At 38.9% G+C, this 16,194-nt stretch overlaps 1 protein-coding gene across 1 annotated transcript in view; it reads left to right on the top strand.

The window, feature by feature from the left end:
• Positions 1 to 16,194, top strand: part of TOGARAM1 (TOG array regulator of axonemal microtubules 1) — a 39,123-nt gene that overhangs the window by 10,230 nt on the left and 12,699 nt on the right. The window contains exons 3-12 of the mRNA XM_084287397.1: positions 741 to 875; positions 2,698 to 2,994; positions 4,350 to 4,615; positions 5,826 to 6,058; positions 8,015 to 8,115; positions 10,496 to 10,657; positions 12,751 to 12,840; positions 13,301 to 13,470; positions 15,278 to 15,446; positions 15,766 to 15,900. Of these exons, the coding sequence (XP_084143523.1) occupies positions 741 to 875; positions 2,698 to 2,994; positions 4,350 to 4,615; positions 5,826 to 6,058; positions 8,015 to 8,115; positions 10,496 to 10,657; positions 12,751 to 12,840; positions 13,301 to 13,470; positions 15,278 to 15,446; positions 15,766 to 15,900 (1,758 nt within the window). The remainder of the gene's footprint in view (positions 1 to 740; positions 876 to 2,697; positions 2,995 to 4,349; positions 4,616 to 5,825; positions 6,059 to 8,014; positions 8,116 to 10,495; positions 10,658 to 12,750; positions 12,841 to 13,300; positions 13,471 to 15,277; positions 15,447 to 15,765; positions 15,901 to 16,194) is intronic.

Below are 16,194 nucleotides of genomic sequence, written 5' to 3'. Positions count from 1 at the left end.
AGACCTGAGCAGTTCATATCTAACATAGATTTACTTTTCTGTTGTTATTGTTTTGTTTTGTTTTTGATTGTGTAAACAGCTAAGGTAGAGAGCTGTCTGAGGAGTGAGCTTTGAAGGTGGTTTTAAAGGATATAAAGTGTCATGGTATTGAAACACAGCTCTGTAGAAGGCTGTAGGTGTAGTGCTACACTTAATTCATGCTTAGCAGTGATTTGTATTTTGATAGCCGAAGGCATATGAAGAGGCTGGGCAAGACCAGACCTGATTTATTCCCTTCCCTTGGCATTAGGTTATATGCCCAGCGTTGTTTGAGGAGCGCTGACGTGTGTGGAATGCAAAGTTCACTCACGTGTTCTGCAAGGGGTGGTATCACACTAAAGAAATTCTCTGTATTTTGGGGGTTTAAGGTATTGTCCTCCCTCTGTTGTCACATATTTAAAGAGGTGATTGTTCTGTGTTTGTTTGTCTGTTTGTTTGTTTGTTTGTTTGTTTGTGAGCCCCTCCAGCTCTCCGAGTTGGAGGAGCGCCCTGAAGGACAGCCAGCCATTCTTCTCATTTGTGCCTCCGAGCAGCATTATGGGGTTGCTTAGGAACTTCTCAGTTCAGAACTCAGTGACTAGTTAGGTTTTACACTGCAAGTTAGACAGTGTCTTCCTTCCCTGTTACATATTGCTGTACGTGTTTTGTTAAACACTGCATGTAAATTATTTATCTATTTTTTTGTGTCTTTCTTTTGAAAGGTGCTATGGGCTCTCACCAGCCGCATATTTCAGGGAAATGTGGAACACTTGGATGCACGCAGACACGTGGGAAGAGTGGTAGTGTGGACTCTGATTTACAGTTTTTAGGATTAAATAACGGTCAGCAGGACAAAGGTATATGGATTTTAACTGTCATAAGTCAGTGCATGTCACTTGGGAAATGTCTCTTCCGTGCTGCCTTAAGAAATAAAAACAATTATCAAAATGTTGTTCTGTCCCTACGCAAACACATTTGTGCCTTGCTCCTGTGAGGTGGTTTTCATTTGTGGTCATTTGCAACCCTTTGATACCTGACAGTGTCACTGTGCTAGATAAAACGTGGTACTGTAACAGAAACTGAACTTTTTGGGAAAATTTATATATATATAAATTCTCACTGTCATTGCTCTGATTGCCCCCGAAGCCCTCAGTTAGCTGGCACCTGCCTGGTGGGCTCTGGGCAGTTTTACTGGGCAGGTTTGCAGGGCAGTGCCACATCAGGCCATTCTTGCTGCTAGTTTCAGGAGTGTGCCGTAACCCTGCAGGTGTAGGCTGGGGTGAGTCAGGACCTGCAACATGCAGAAAAACGGCTGTTCGTAAGTAGTAATAACAGTAAAAAGACCAGGTGAGTGCTTCGTGAAGGAATAGCCTCACTGTCCGGAGGAATGGGTGGCAGAGGTACCAAACTGTGGACAAAGCTGCTCGGAGGGGTCGGGCTGTCTGGCTGCTTGGCGAGCGACAGGCTGGCAGCCTTCCTGCAGGATGTGCAGGAGCTTCATTCGCTGAGGTTACTGCTCACCGCTTACGGGCTCTGCATGCTGTGTTCTTCCAATGCCTATGGAAAGACAGGAGAAAATTTCTGTGTGCTGCTTGCCTCTAACTACAGGGCCGATCTTCTGTTCTCTTCCCCTCAGTCCTCACAAGGCTGTCAAGTACTTCGACGTACTTGCTGATTTACTCTCTGCAAACAGATTCTGTGCCAGCAGTTATTGTCACCTGAGCCTTTCTCCACCCACACCAGGCTTGGTTTTCTCGGTGTCACTGCCCTGGGACAGCCAGGGAGTGCCGGGATGCCGCAGCCTGGGGAAGCAGCAGGCACAGAAGACAGAGACCTTGGAGCTGTCTGATTTGTAAATGACATCTTTGAGCTGTAACAGTAACTAAAGGCATAATTGAATGGTCTGCGGAGTGGCGCAGATCATTAACAGGTTCCCCAAACCAAACTCACCATCACTTGCTCTCGCTCTTGGGCTGTGCTTTCCCATTCTTGTTTGTGGGGCCGTGCTCTTGGTAAGGTTGCTGGAATTGTCCAGCTTAAAATGAGCCTTTCAGAAGCTGTCAGGAGCATTGTTAAAACTTGTTCTCTTACTCATCTGCCATGGGTAAAAGCATGAGTGTATGTGGGAACAGTTCTGTTCCTGGTATTTTTGAGGTATTTGCATTTCATGGAAAAGAATTAAAACAGCCTAGTTCTAAATCTACCTTCATCTTTCCATTTTGATCTACTGATTTCCAGGAAATGTAATTTGGGGGTTTTATTTTAAAGGAAGTAACATTTATAACATCTGTGTTTATTTGTGCTCCTGTATCACTGGATTTTGAAAGCTGTGTTTGTAAATTTTATGCAATGCAGACTTGCGATACAGAGCAGCAAGCAGCAGGGCTGCGTTCTGTCATCTTGAATGATTCTTTTTTAAAAATATAATTAGTAAAACATGCCTGCAAAGCAGCTTAGGCTCAAACTTGGTTGATCAAATGCAGAAAGAAGGAAATTGATATTTTGAGGGAGGATGCAAATTGCAGCATTAAGTTAGCTGATTTGTGCATGACTGCTTGGGTAAAATGCTGACGTTCAATTCTGATTGTGCAGAGTGTATTATTGCATTATAAATTACTATTGTAACATCTGTCAAAGAGGGCAATTACCTCAAATACCACTCTCTTTTTCTTTGCTCAGTCTGTGCCAGCCTAAATTTTTCCAGCAAGACCCAGAGAAGTTTTTGCAATCAAGCAGAACACACGTTGTCCTTCCAAGGTCCTAATGCGAGCCAGGGGGCCTTCCTTCTGCCGTCCTACCCTCTGTCATCACCCAGGACCAGCCCCAAGCACGTCTCCTCGCCAGCTGACTCTCCAAAGAAGTCAGAAGATAATACCATGAACTTCTCAAACTCCTGGCCTCTCAAAAGCTTTGAAGGACTGCCGAAGCCTAGTTCTCAGAAGCACCTTCGTAGTCAAAAGTCCGGAGACAATACAGGTAGGAATGCTGCCAATATGTTGAGAATGGATTGCAGGTTTGCATGTTGAGTGACTTCCAGCAGTAGTCAGAAAGCTTACAGGTAAATTGGGACTCATGCAACACCCCGAATGTAATTAGAAACGTTTTCTACCTGCTCTAGTCTAGTCATATCACTGGAGGCTTCTTTTTAAAAGCAGCATCTTTGCATATTGGTAGTTTGAAGTACTGAAATGTTTCATTCCTTTTGTCTTTTAAGTCTGTGGGATAAAAAATATGCAACAGCTCTGCTTTTCCTATTAGGAAAACAGGAATATTCCTATTCACTGACATCATCAGTGAAAAGCTTACCATCAAACTAAAAGAAAAACAGATCCCAAAATCTAGCACTTTTAAGGAAAACCCATGCAGGAAGGCCTGCTACTTTTAATGCTCAGAATAATACGTGTCCAAGAAAATACTGCTCATTGCATTTTGCCGATTTACCTTTTTTTATGCATTTGGGAACTGATGTCTCAAATTTCTAGTACTTGGAATAGCTCTTTAAATTCTGGCTACAAGCAGCTACATCTCCAGCTAGTGGAGTCTGTGCTGATTTCATCCCAATTTACACTGACAGCTAATGGCAGAGGCTGCTGTTTGTGGTCTGATTTCTTCCGTCTTTGAAGACCTCACGTACACATCAGTTACTGAAATAGTTTTAAGCTCATTTAGTTACAAGTACTTAAATAATTTAGCTGATTAGAGCAATGTTGACAGTTTTTCAAATTATGAATGTTATAAAAATAAAGTTGGGCAGGGAATCAATATTTAGTTTGTGTGAGAAATATATTTTTGTGTGTGTGTGTGTATTTATTCATACACGTGAATACAGGTATAGATGCATACGTAAAGGGGGTTCAGTGACATCAAGTTTTAAATACAAGAAAGTACTTTTTTAATGCTCATTGTGGAACTGATGACTGCAGGCTGCAGTAGAAGCCAAAACTAAGAATTTATTGGTAAAGGAAGTGGATGTATGAACCAGGACAGCATGTCAGCTCGTGTCCAGCCTCTGCATGTCCCCAGATGTCTGTTTCCTAGGTGTCTGTTCCTCACCTCGTTAGGGGACAAGTTTGTTGTCTGACTCATATGGCTGGTTTTGTGTTCTTGTTGTTGTAAAAATTCACACACGCTCAGCTAAACTGAATATTCTTGAAATGTATTTATAGTACTAAATTCAATTAAGTGCATTAGTATGTTTTTTAACATAGCTCACCTCGTTTTCAAAGGTGTTTCCCTGTCCCACAAAGAAATGAGGCACGAAGTGTATTGTGGTCAGTGCTGTGCTCCTGCCGTCTCTCCAGAGGACTGACGCCTGCTTCTGTCTTATTCAGGGGACGATTCGCAGGAGAAACACTCCCCTCTGCAGCTGAAGCCCGCCTTGGTGAGGCACCCAGCTTCCCGCAGAGGCCTGAACGGGACCAGACCCGTGCCCCCCATACCGCGGCTCGCCAGCCCGCTGCCCGATAAGATCGAGTTAAGTGTGACAAAGTGGAAAAACGAGGAGTGTGAGGACACGTGGGTGAACGGAGTGGGCAGGAAGCTTGCAGCTGATCTTTCAGAGCTAACTCTTGATGGCGAGGAAGTGGACCAAGAAGAGGTTTGTTTAAATGTGTTTTGACACACTTTTCCAACTGATAGATTATAAACTCTTTTTTTTTTTTTTTTTTTTTTAAACAAGTGCCAGAAAATACTAAACATTTCTGAATTAAATTTTTGACACTGTGATCAGTGCAGCAGGTCTTTAGAGAGATACTGTTGAGTTCTCAGCAGACACTAACTAAAGCCCAACACCTATAGCCCACTGAAGCCCAAGTCCTGTCTTGGTTCCAGGCATCTTAATTTCACTTGTTTTCCTCCGAGCCAGATCATAACGCTTTCAGTTATTGCAGTACTGAGACAGAACTGCAGGCTTTTGCACGGCTTTTATTCTCATTACCTTGAGTTAATTTTAAATTTCACTTCAGCTTTAAATAATAATCCTTTCACCTGTTAGAACTAATAACTTCATTGCTGAAGGGTTCTTTGGACTCGCAGTTTCGTCAGCCTCCCGAGCTGGTTAAGGGGGCTGTCTTTGATACGCAGCATGTCTCAGCTCTCTTAGAATTCAGTTAATTTTTCCTGGTGTAAAATGAGAAAAACTGATGTGAAGCCGGATGAACGTGATGCCACCTGCCTCTGTGTTGCACAGCACAGACACATCTGGCATTAGGCTCAAAAGGTCCTCCTGTCAGAGGAAACCTGCTGGTAATAATTTGTGCCTGACGCATATTCAGTGGCAGTTTTCCGAGTGTGCCAGTCAAGCGGTGACTTAGTAAATACCTGAGATATTTAATACCTTCAAAACCCTTTTCCTTACATGACCCCTGAGGCTTGTTAAAGAGGCTCACCCCCGCATTTCCCTGTACTGGTCTGTTAAATAGTCTGCAGTGAGCAGAGCTGCGTGTCCCACACCGCCGTTCCCAGCCCCCTGGGCTGTCCAGTGACCCCAGTGACCCCCTCGTGTATGCAGGGAGCTGGTGCTGATCCCTGCCGCTGTGCCCAGTACTGCTAAGGCATCCTGTAGCTCCCTCTGCTGCTCGGGTGTCTGATGGTTGAAAAATACCAAATCTTGGGAAGTAAAACAATGAAAGGGATCTTTACAATGCCGCATAACATATCTGAATCTTCAGTCACCTTGCCCACTAGGGCTCATGTGCAATGAACTACTGTAGACTTGAATTGACATTCAGAACCATGCTTCTTTTTTGCTTAAAAAAGCTCTTTCCCTATGCAGTGATTAAAAACTCTTTTTTTTTAATCCCATTTAGATGCAAAGTTCACTTAGATCTCTACGAAATAGTGCAGCTAAGAAGAGGGCAAAGCTAACCAGCAGCATTTCAGATCTTGAAAGTCCCGATTCTGCTCTTAAACTCGACCTGTCTGGGGATTCCCCTTCCCATGCTTCCTCGCCAAGTGTGGGCTCCTGTAGCGAAAGCGGAGTCTACAGCCAGGAGTCTCTGACGTCTCCTATATCCACGGTTCCTCAGAGAAAGAGAATAATGTGAGTGGTACTTGTATGTTAGCTCTGCTTTGAAATTCTCACACAGTCTCTGCTGGTGTTAGTTAAATATTAACAGAGGTGAAATCTGTAATTCATTTTTTATATGAGACTGCTTTGCTTAATAGCTTGATTTTTATCTGCGAATTACTTTTCTACCTAAAAATACATTGCCTTGTCCAATAACTGGTTAATTATACTATTCTGGTTCATACTGGGTTTAATTTTAAAGAGTTCCATGGTGCAGTCACAGTAACACAGTGCAGTTGGTGAAGTCCTGGCAGTGGTAGTAAATATTTTATTAAGACTTCAGCCTGTCATAGAAGTTATGTGAACTGTAGCCTAAACAAATGAGTAAGAAGGAGAATGAGTTAAGAGGACGGATAAAGTTTGCTTGTTGCAGCCTGAACATTGAAGCAGGAACATTTTTGTTGTTGTTTTTTTTGGTTTTGTTTTTCAGTAAAAGGAAAACAGTATAGGTTTTTGTTGCTATTTCAAATCACGAACTGTTTCCATTTTATAAACTATTTTACAATGAAATGGGAAGTTTCTCAGACTTTTTTAAAGTCTGCAGTACAGATCCCCCTTTTCTGCTCTAGGATCCCATGATAAAGCTACTTGTAGCTCTGATCTTAAGATACGTTTTATTTTTGTGAATAGGATAGGAAAAGGAGGATATATAAAACAGAATTAAAAATAAATAAATAAATAAATAAACCAGAAAGATTATTGAGATGGAGGCAGACTGGAATGATTCAGAATCAGAGGGTTTTTACAGCTGTGAAGTCTCAGAACTAAACTATATATACTTAACTTCCCTATACGCATTACTGCCAAAACACAGTTTTAATTTAAAATAGCACATGATAATGCTAGAATACATAAAAAGTCAAGACTATAAAATGCTGTATGTGATGTTCTTCCAGGCAGGGTTTTAGCTAGAACACCTCTAAGTACCCGTTCTGTACAACATCCCATTCTCATTTTTCAGTCATAAGCTTAATGTTTTACAGGATTCACAGAAATGGGAGTTCTGAAGTAGTAACAAAGGTGATGTCTGGCAGGAAGAATGATTTTGTAGATGTGACAAAATATATCCCAGAAGACTTTAAAAGCCTTGGAATGTTCAGAAAATGTTCAGACAGTTTGTTTCAGCTGCTAGTTTTCCAGCACTGCAAATTGTCATTGTCTGTCCACAAAGTCGGGGTAGCTGGGCAACACAAATATAAGCTGCTTCTATGTATTTGCTTTTAAAAGTATCAGTTTAGCCACTGGTAAACTACTGTGAGCAGTGGGAGCATGATACTTGTATTAGTGGTATTTCAGAAGTATGCCAGGCTTCTGGTTGTGTGCGTTTCGGTACGGTACTAGCAGGAAGTGGAGGAGCTGCTGTTTGCCTGTGACTATTGTGTAGGTAAGCACAGTACTTAGCAGTTCAGAGTACTCGGATGAATCACTTTTAATATTCAAATGCATCATTTGAAGAAAAATGTGTGAAGATAATGCTGTAGGTAACAGCATTTTCCTGGTGAATATCTGTCTGCTGGAAACTGAGCTGAAAACTGCTCATTTCTGATAGCCAAAGGCCAGTGGCTTTGGTCACTGTTTGTCATTCTTTGCCAGATTGGATCCAGCAGTATCAGTCCCCTAGGCCAAATGATTCCTTAGCTTTTTGAATTTATGCTCACTGTAGTCCTAGTGTAAAGTTTACTTTTAAGGGTTGTCTTTATGCTGTTCTTCATAACGGACCTGCTCATCAAATTATTTCTACTGATTTCATTTTCTTTTTCTACTTAGTGTGAGCACTTGTAGAGGTATTCTGGAAATATTTTGTCTTCCAGGTACACTGGGGAGGAAAAACTGAAATCTATTGATGTTTTTGCTACAAAGTATTGCTTAGTTGGGCTCTGACTAGTGTGTAGAATTGTATTTACAAAATGTGTTTTTTTATTGTAACAGGTCAGACACCTTTCCACTGCTTGGCAGTAAATCACAGCCTGCAAGAGTATCTTCAGCAAGAAATAGAGATGCAAACATGGCAGAACATAACTCAAGCACAGGTATTTCACTGTGCTTATGAATGTGTATATCCTGCTTCAGTGATGTGACTGAATAGTCAGTTGATTTGATTTTGAGTGTTCTTATTTGTTCAATGAGCTCGCGTCCCTTAAGCACTTAAGAAAAGGTAATTACTAGACACTGTCTGGTCAAAATGAGATTATATTGTGGTACAGAAGGAAAGGAGGAGCTCAAGGTTTATTCTTTACTACGTCAAGATAAAATGTGTTAATGCAAATGCTACCTGTGAGTACATGCACTTCAAAATTCAAAATTGTATTGCCTGAAAATTCCTTGGACACCAACAGATAAGAGTGGGGAGGGTCAAAAGGTAAAAGGCAAGCAGTTAATTTTCTGGCAGGAAACTGAAGTTAAGTGATGCTGTTCCATTGCATGCTTATAGTGAACAACAGGTGACTGCAGATTCCTGTCATGGGCAGAAATCAATTGTTTACGATTATGTATGTTTAATCAATTTGGGTTCAACTAGGAGGAGATATTTCCTTAGAGAAAAGGAATGGTGGGAGCCAGCTCCACAAAGTTCTTTTCTGACATTTCTTCCCAGTGACTACCTGCAGGGCAATCTGCTCTAGGGAACCTGCTTTGGCAGGAGGGTTGGACCTGATGATCTCTTGAGGTTCTTTCCAACCCCTACAATTCTGTGATTCCGTGACTACTCTGATGCACCCTCCTTCAGCCTCAGCAGCTGTGATTTTTTCCAGGAAGCTTACAAAGCTTTGTGTGATTGAGACAGGAGGGCATCTGAATTCACAAAACATCATAATCAATGAATAATAGTCATGACTGATATTGATGATCCTTTTTCATTAATTTAAGTAATTGCTCCTCATTTTAAATAAAGTCACTCCTTTTTCTCGGGATAAATTAGAAAATAGGTTTGTCAGGTAACAGCTTACACCAGAAAGCAAACACTGCACGTACACAGTAATACATATTGTGGTTAATGATATTCATCATACGAAAGGGCTTCTGTGAGAAACTGACATTTGGTGTAAAATAATGAGCAACACAGTTATTTTGCATACTGAACCAGTTAATCAGCTGGAATAGACAGCACTGGACCACTTGTGAAGAGCTGACAGCATGCTTTACTGATAAGGTCAACATCATAATGCATGTACAGCTAACTAGTGAAGAGTCCTCTGCTTCCACTACTGGAAGATAGATGGGCTTGGTCCATCTCACAGGACAAATCTCAAAAAGCTCAATTTTTTACACTGGAACTTGGAAAATTTCTAAAAATCAGGTTGGCATTTAACTGTTCTCATCAGATGAAAGATTATTTTTTTTCCTAATACTAAACCTAAACGTACCTTGCTGTAATTTAATCTCTTAACTTCTTGATTTTATTTCAAGAATTGGATTATTTTCTTAATTCAAGCAACTACCTTTTATGTGTCAGAAGATTATTCCTTTTTTATTCCTCCCTTTTGTTTTCTGTCCTCTAGACTAACTCTTTTTTTTTTTTCTAGCTTTCCTTCTTAGTTCAAATTTAGGTCTTAGGGCACAGTCCGTAGTTCTCCTTGCTGGAAGAGCCGTACTGCCAAGGATCCCACAACATAACATTCCCTTTGGTTTCCATCCCCTAGCAGAACACAGCACTCTGTTCCAAGCCAAGTTCTTAGCTGAAGAAGGGAACAGAGGAAAGCTTTCTAAGGATTTCAGTAGGGCTCTTGGTCTCACGTGGGCACGGTCAGGTTGACACTGACAGCCACCAGGGTAAGACTTCAGGACAGATGGGCATAAGCAGGAAAATGCATCAATGCCTCCATGCCAGCCACAGCAACTCTGGCCATAGAGAGCAGGACCACACACTGGCTGTTCCTTGTGAAGGAAGGGGCCTGGAGCACTCCAGATGCTGGGATTACCGAGCTGCATCACTCATGCACTGAATGCTCAGTTTCAACTGATAATGATTGCAACATTAAAATGTGTTTCATGACTTCTAGCATATGTAAATGGAAGGATTTCTTGTGGTTTTAGTTAGTATTTTAGTATTTTCACTTAGTTCACTTATGACTTAGTTTTGCTTTCAGTAATGAATTAACTAATATTTATTGTTCATATTTAAAGACTTAAAAACAATTTTTCAGTCTTTGAGTTCGGTTTGGAACTTGGGTTTAGCTGCAATTGAAAAACTTTGCATGTAAAAGATGAACAGAGCCTGAGTATCTTTGTCAAAATGTTCATTCTGTATGCATGAAGTCTGAGAGTTTCTGAAAATGTAACTTCTTCGGAATCCTGTAATATACCAGAAGTATACTTCAAGTTTGTTTTTTAATACTTCGAGTATTAAATTTTTAATACTTCAAGTTTGTTTTTTTTTTTTAATACTTGATTTTTTTCTTTTTGCATGGCTAGTATTTGATGATAAAGGGAATTCTAATGTTAGCATAGTTGGCCAACGTCTGAACTGTGGCAATGGATGTGGAGATTATGAGGACAAGAAGCAAAAAGAAGGGTCACGAAGTATTTTTAAAAGTCAAAATATGGAACAACAAAGAAATTTTAAGCATTCAAAAGGTTTGTGAGTTTGCTGTATTACTGTTCATCAGAGCTCTTGTTTATGGCAAAAAACTGAGGTCGTGTGTAGCTTTTTTACAAAACAGCTTTTATAGAAAATGCATTTCAAGACGTTTAATGTGTTTTTCTGTACTCTAGCTTTTATACTTACTCTAATGATTTTGGTAGGTTATTTTTGGTCATCAATTAAAATCAGAATGCAAGTTAAATTAAAACTAAAAATTGAGAGAGAGTACAAACCATGAAAAAAGGGCCAAGGTATTATTTCAATATTAATACATGAAGATCTCTAAAAGTTTGTGTTTTTAAGTTGCTCTGTTGTTCATTGGTAAAATTAAGGAACTTAAGTCAATATATTTCACATTTAACTGTGTCATTTCAATAGGCAGAACATACCAGAGCTACTAGATGTATTTTGCAAATATGAGCTTGTTAGAATAGAGCAGCAGTGGTTTTGTGTTTTTTTTTTTTTTTTTGACCATCAAAACTAAAATTTGGAAGCATTAGGAGCACAATTGTTTTGCTCCCTTTTGTTCAGATCTCGCAGTGGCTAAAATAGACATCAGGTAACTATGTTTCTGTGGCAATTAAAAAATTAATTGCCAATTTTCTACTTATCAGTAGACACTGAATAATGAAGTATTTGTCTCTATAAGATCTTCTGTTTTCTCCATCACTTTTCAACATTAAATGTAGATAGATTTGTCTGTTCTCAAGGTTTTATAGAAAGGGCAGAGTGCTACTTTATGTGAAACATTTAAAGCTGAGCAGTCCAAAGTATATAATCAGATTTGTTAAACCACCCCCCTTCGTTTTTTCTTGTCATTACCTGCTTAACCAGTGACAATTGTGAAAAGAAAATTCATGCATTTTTTAAGCTGGAATCCGAATTTAGGACAGAAGGTCCTGATATGTGGTTAGGTTCCAAAGAGGATCCAGCATTTGATGCACTTTTAGTTATGGTCTAAGAGAAAATAGCTTATGAAGTCTCAAGATTGTATTCAAGAAAACACCCAAAAGACCAATTTTGACAGTCTTCAAAACTTGGAACATTCAGATGCCAATGCCAGTCTTTGTGTGAGGACAAAATAACACATTCGAGAGAAACCTTTTCACTTGATGTTATTTCTCATAAAGCATGAAGAGGAGAGCTCCAAAACCACTGAATCAGATCATTTGTAAGGTAAAGAGGCACCTGTCACAATCTTGCCTGAAATTACTTCTGGCAAATTAAAGATTGAGATGAGGGCAGAAACTGGGACTCTTGAAAGGTCTGTTATCAATGCCTGAGCTGCACACCTGCCTGGCAGAGGGCTGTCCCAGCTTCTGTGTGCCTGGTGCTTCCATGGGCTAGAGATGTAACAGCAGCTGTGGCTGTAACGTAGGGCTGTCACTAACAGAACGTTCCTCAACTGAGGTTTTTCAGTGGCCCAGTCATTTTATTTATGCACTTTCTAGAATGCAGTCAAGCTTTCCTAAACCATCTTTTCTGTTTAGAAATTTCAGATTATTCAGGTTAAATAGCAAAAGCAAATGGAGATCTTTGTTTGTCACAAATGATCACGTTTTATTTGCAATTAGTGTAGCCAATAAATATGTATATATAATATCCCATCCACTTCAGTGAAGAATCTGAGGAACCGATAGTTATATGGGAAACAACACTAAGTGCTGCTTGGAAAAAAAATATTTTAGCAAATTCTGTTTTGATTAAGTTGTGCTGAATTAATTAAGAAACAGTTCTATACTTCCAATAAGCAATAAGTGAGTTCAAACTTTTTGTTTGTTTGTTTTCCCCAGTGGAACCAGCTGATTTAAAGGATTTAACCTCCTTTTAGAAACTTTGGTTTTGTTTTTGTCATTGCAGAAATCTTTTTTACTGTATGCTTTTCAAGATTTTGTGGTTACTGATGTTTAGTGAATCCTGTTAACTTCAGTAACTTGAGAACAACCTGATTCTTAAAAATGATAAATTCAGGTATCAGTGAATGATGACATTTTAGAAGAATGAAACATGTACCAAAGGGTGAACTGCTGGATGTACAGTGGGTGATTTTTTTTCCTTTTTTTTTTTTTTTTTTTATTTTTTGCAGGGTCAACATCTGGTTTTCAACAGATGAATACCCTAGATTTCATTTCGCCAAGTGTCTTGTCTGAAGATGCGGTTGTAGTCGTTGGTAAAGGTTGGTAAAATCCTTGGTAAAAAAAAAATAATTAAAAAAAAAAATCTCCCATATCTCATATTATTAAAATGAGGGAAAATATACTTTCTGAAGAGGAAAAAAGAGAAATAGGTTCCCTAAAACATTTGAGATTGTGAACTGTCTTCAGTTTAAATGGAAGTAAAAGGGTAATGCTTGAAAGGTTTGCCTTTACTGGGTTCTGCAATTCCATTCCAACAAGAGAGAATGGAAGCAGATTATGAGGGTTAATTTTCGCTTCTAGCCTAGTGTGCACTCATGTACATGCATCCATCCTACATGGCAGAATAAGGTAAGATTACCTTTGGGGAGAAATTGGCACTAATAGGACAACAGCAATGTTTTTATTTAATGGAATTAATTTTGTTTTGCTTTAGTTTTTGCTCAGTTAGGATGAAAAAATAATTACTTTGGTAAGGGCACAACACAGTATGCTTTTCAGGTGTTTTTGGAAGTCCTTCTTCTGCTCAAACACATAGCCAGTCCATAGCATGTGCAGAGAACGGAGACGACCAGTCTGTCAAACAGGAGACCGAGCCACCCTCAGGGATCTGTAGGAGAAGCATCCAGCAGAGCAGTGCTTCTCATTTCCACGCTGAAAATGAAAAAGAGGTAAGATTTCAGGACTATTTACTGTCTCACTTCCTCTTTTAATATGTATGAATCCAGGTGAATATAATTTTGCATTCTCTATGGTATGGTAAATGAGTTCAGTTAAAATGCATTAATTCATAGCTCAGGTGACGTGCAGCAGAATACAAATCATAGAATCTATCGGGTTGGAAAAGACATCTAAACGTTTCTTGTCATTCAGAGTTATTTTTTTATTGAATTTTAAATAAAAACTGTAACGTGACTTCTTGCAGCATGTCCGTGCAGTGTGATGCCATCTGTTGATTGGTAACGCCATCGGAAATAAATCTGAGCTTGTTGGCTGGCACAGTCACTAGGGAACTTGTGTTCACATCTCAAACGGGCTATTACAAATGACACCAACTACCAATACTGTTGATACCAAGTCAAGTGAACTGCATAAAGCGTTTCTGTAATTCAGTGATATTTTAGACTATTTTTTTTTAAAAAGGATCTCTTTAAACACTGTACAGTTCCACTAATATTTTCTAGTAGCTCAGTAATTGCTCAAGGCCCATTTTCAAGGGATTAGAGGAGGGCACTTAACTGTGTTTTGGTATTCTGGATGAATGATTAGCAATTAGACATTAAAATGTTTTATCTCACTTATGGAAGCTGTTCTTCTTTGTGTAGGTACCTCTGTATCCACTGGGGATGCAATGACTGAAAAAAAAATCACTTCCTGCCTAATTCTGTAGGCTAACGATCTGAGCTAAATCTATTTTAGTGCACAGTGGTAGGCAGTAAGGCTCCCCACGTGTATGAAATGAGGCTGTAGCCACCAATGTGCTTCTCCCTGCTTTTTCTTTTGGTTCAACCTGGAAATTCTCTAGTGGCAAACTGCTGTGCCAGAAGCTTCCCACCTAACTTGAAGTCTCTGGGAGAAGGGCTGCAGGATGGAGTGGAGATGGAAAATGTCCTGTGCTCTCACTCCCAAACCTCACAGAAATGTAGGAGGAGGACCTGGCTGAGTTTTATCGTGTCTTGTTTTCTGGATGAACATTTGTAGTGTTAATCTAGCTCCATTAATAGGACTTGTAAAACGCAGTGTCTGGGATATCTGTCCCATAGAACGGTTTCATTTGTTATAACATGGAACAAGATTTGTCTAATGAAGTAGTGACATAAATTTAAAAAATGAAATGACAATCACAAGTCTGTCTGAAAGCATTTAAAATAACATTTTAACATGACTAAAGCTTTAAGTCAATGAGAAAATATTTACATTTTCTATTTGCCACTTAATATAGGAATACTTGGAGAGATCGAATTCAAAAGTATTAAATGTTGTAAAGATTTAATGGGAAACTATGGGCATCTTAAACATACAAGAGAAAAGGATCAGGTAGCACTGCTAAAGACTGTTGCTTTAAAAAGTCTGTATGCTTAAATGTGAGCTAGCCCAGACTGTATATTTGTTACTTAATTTTTTATAAAACTACACCAGGCTGCCAGAGAAATGGAAGACCTGTTCTTGTAGACCTTAATTCTCCAATTATTCAGATATTTTAGAGAAAAAAAGATTATTTCCCTTAAATCTTTAAACATGGAATGTTGCTTGTCTTTGCCAATAGGGCTACTTATCATGCAGAAAGCACATTCAGCTCTTTTCAGGATTGCTTTTAGTATTCATGTGAACAATTTTCTTTGACTCTGTAAAATGATGGCAAAAATAGAAGTTGTCCATGCCTACCTTAGAGAATACCAAGAACTGGGTAATAAGCTATTGGGTAGTTTATGCATTACATTGTATTGCATATCATAATGGGTGCATTGTTTTCTGCAGATAAAAGTGGCCTTGTCAAAATCTGTCCAGGATAAGATGCGGCAGAAGAAAAAAGAAGGAAAAGAACAAAATCACAAAGAACATCAGGAAGTCAAAGACCTTGAAGAAAAGGAAGAAAATTCTTGGGAAAGACTTAAACTAAATGAACCAGAGAAAACAACAACAGAAAGTGAGCATTAGTTTAATAAATAAACTTAAATAAAATGCTATTAAATGCTGCTGAAGTTGAAAGTGAAATTCTATGATAGTTACTAAAAAATATGACTGTTTACTGTGACATAAGGTATTGCTAGAATTAATTTTACACAAGTTTATTTTTGGTCATTTGCGTTGTAATAAATGGTGGAGAGTAAAGTACTTGTAGGAAACATTTGAAACCCTGTAATTAATAAAAATTTCAAAAAACAAACTCGGATTGAAAACACTAGGGTTATTTTCCTATTTTCTGATTTGTTGTTGTGATTTGGCCATTTCCTTTTATTTTTTAGAGTTAGATCTCTATGGGGATATACTGGCGTCATCAAGAAATGTATCGTTGTCATTAGAAAATGTTGCCTTGAATCCTTCATTAAAAAGAACATCCAGTTTGAAGAAAACTAAATGTTCACCCTTGCTAGATTCTGGTAAGCTGTTACATTAAATTAAATGTAAAGACTGTTAAAATATTTGGATACACAGAGTAGGACAGTTCCAAAATACAATCAGGTTTAATATGACTAATTTGTATGATTGATTCTTCTGAGATGATCTGGAAAATTACTACTGTGGGGGTGGATGTGAAGAGGATTTGAAATCATCACTGCCCCCTTGAAACATTTTTCATCTAAAATCTGTTAGGAAGATGTTTGCAACACAAGGGGCTTTTTTTTTTTCTTTGCTTAGACATTTAAATGATGTAATGTATTAATGACAAATTG

The sequence above is a fragment of the Netta rufina genome (assembly GCF_964035555.1).
Source record: "Netta rufina genome assembly, chromosome: 5".
Lineage (NCBI taxonomy): Eukaryota > Metazoa > Chordata > Aves > Anseriformes > Anatidae > Netta > Netta rufina.
Note: the sequence above shows the minus strand (reverse complement) of the source record. Positions and strands in the feature narration are given on the sequence as shown.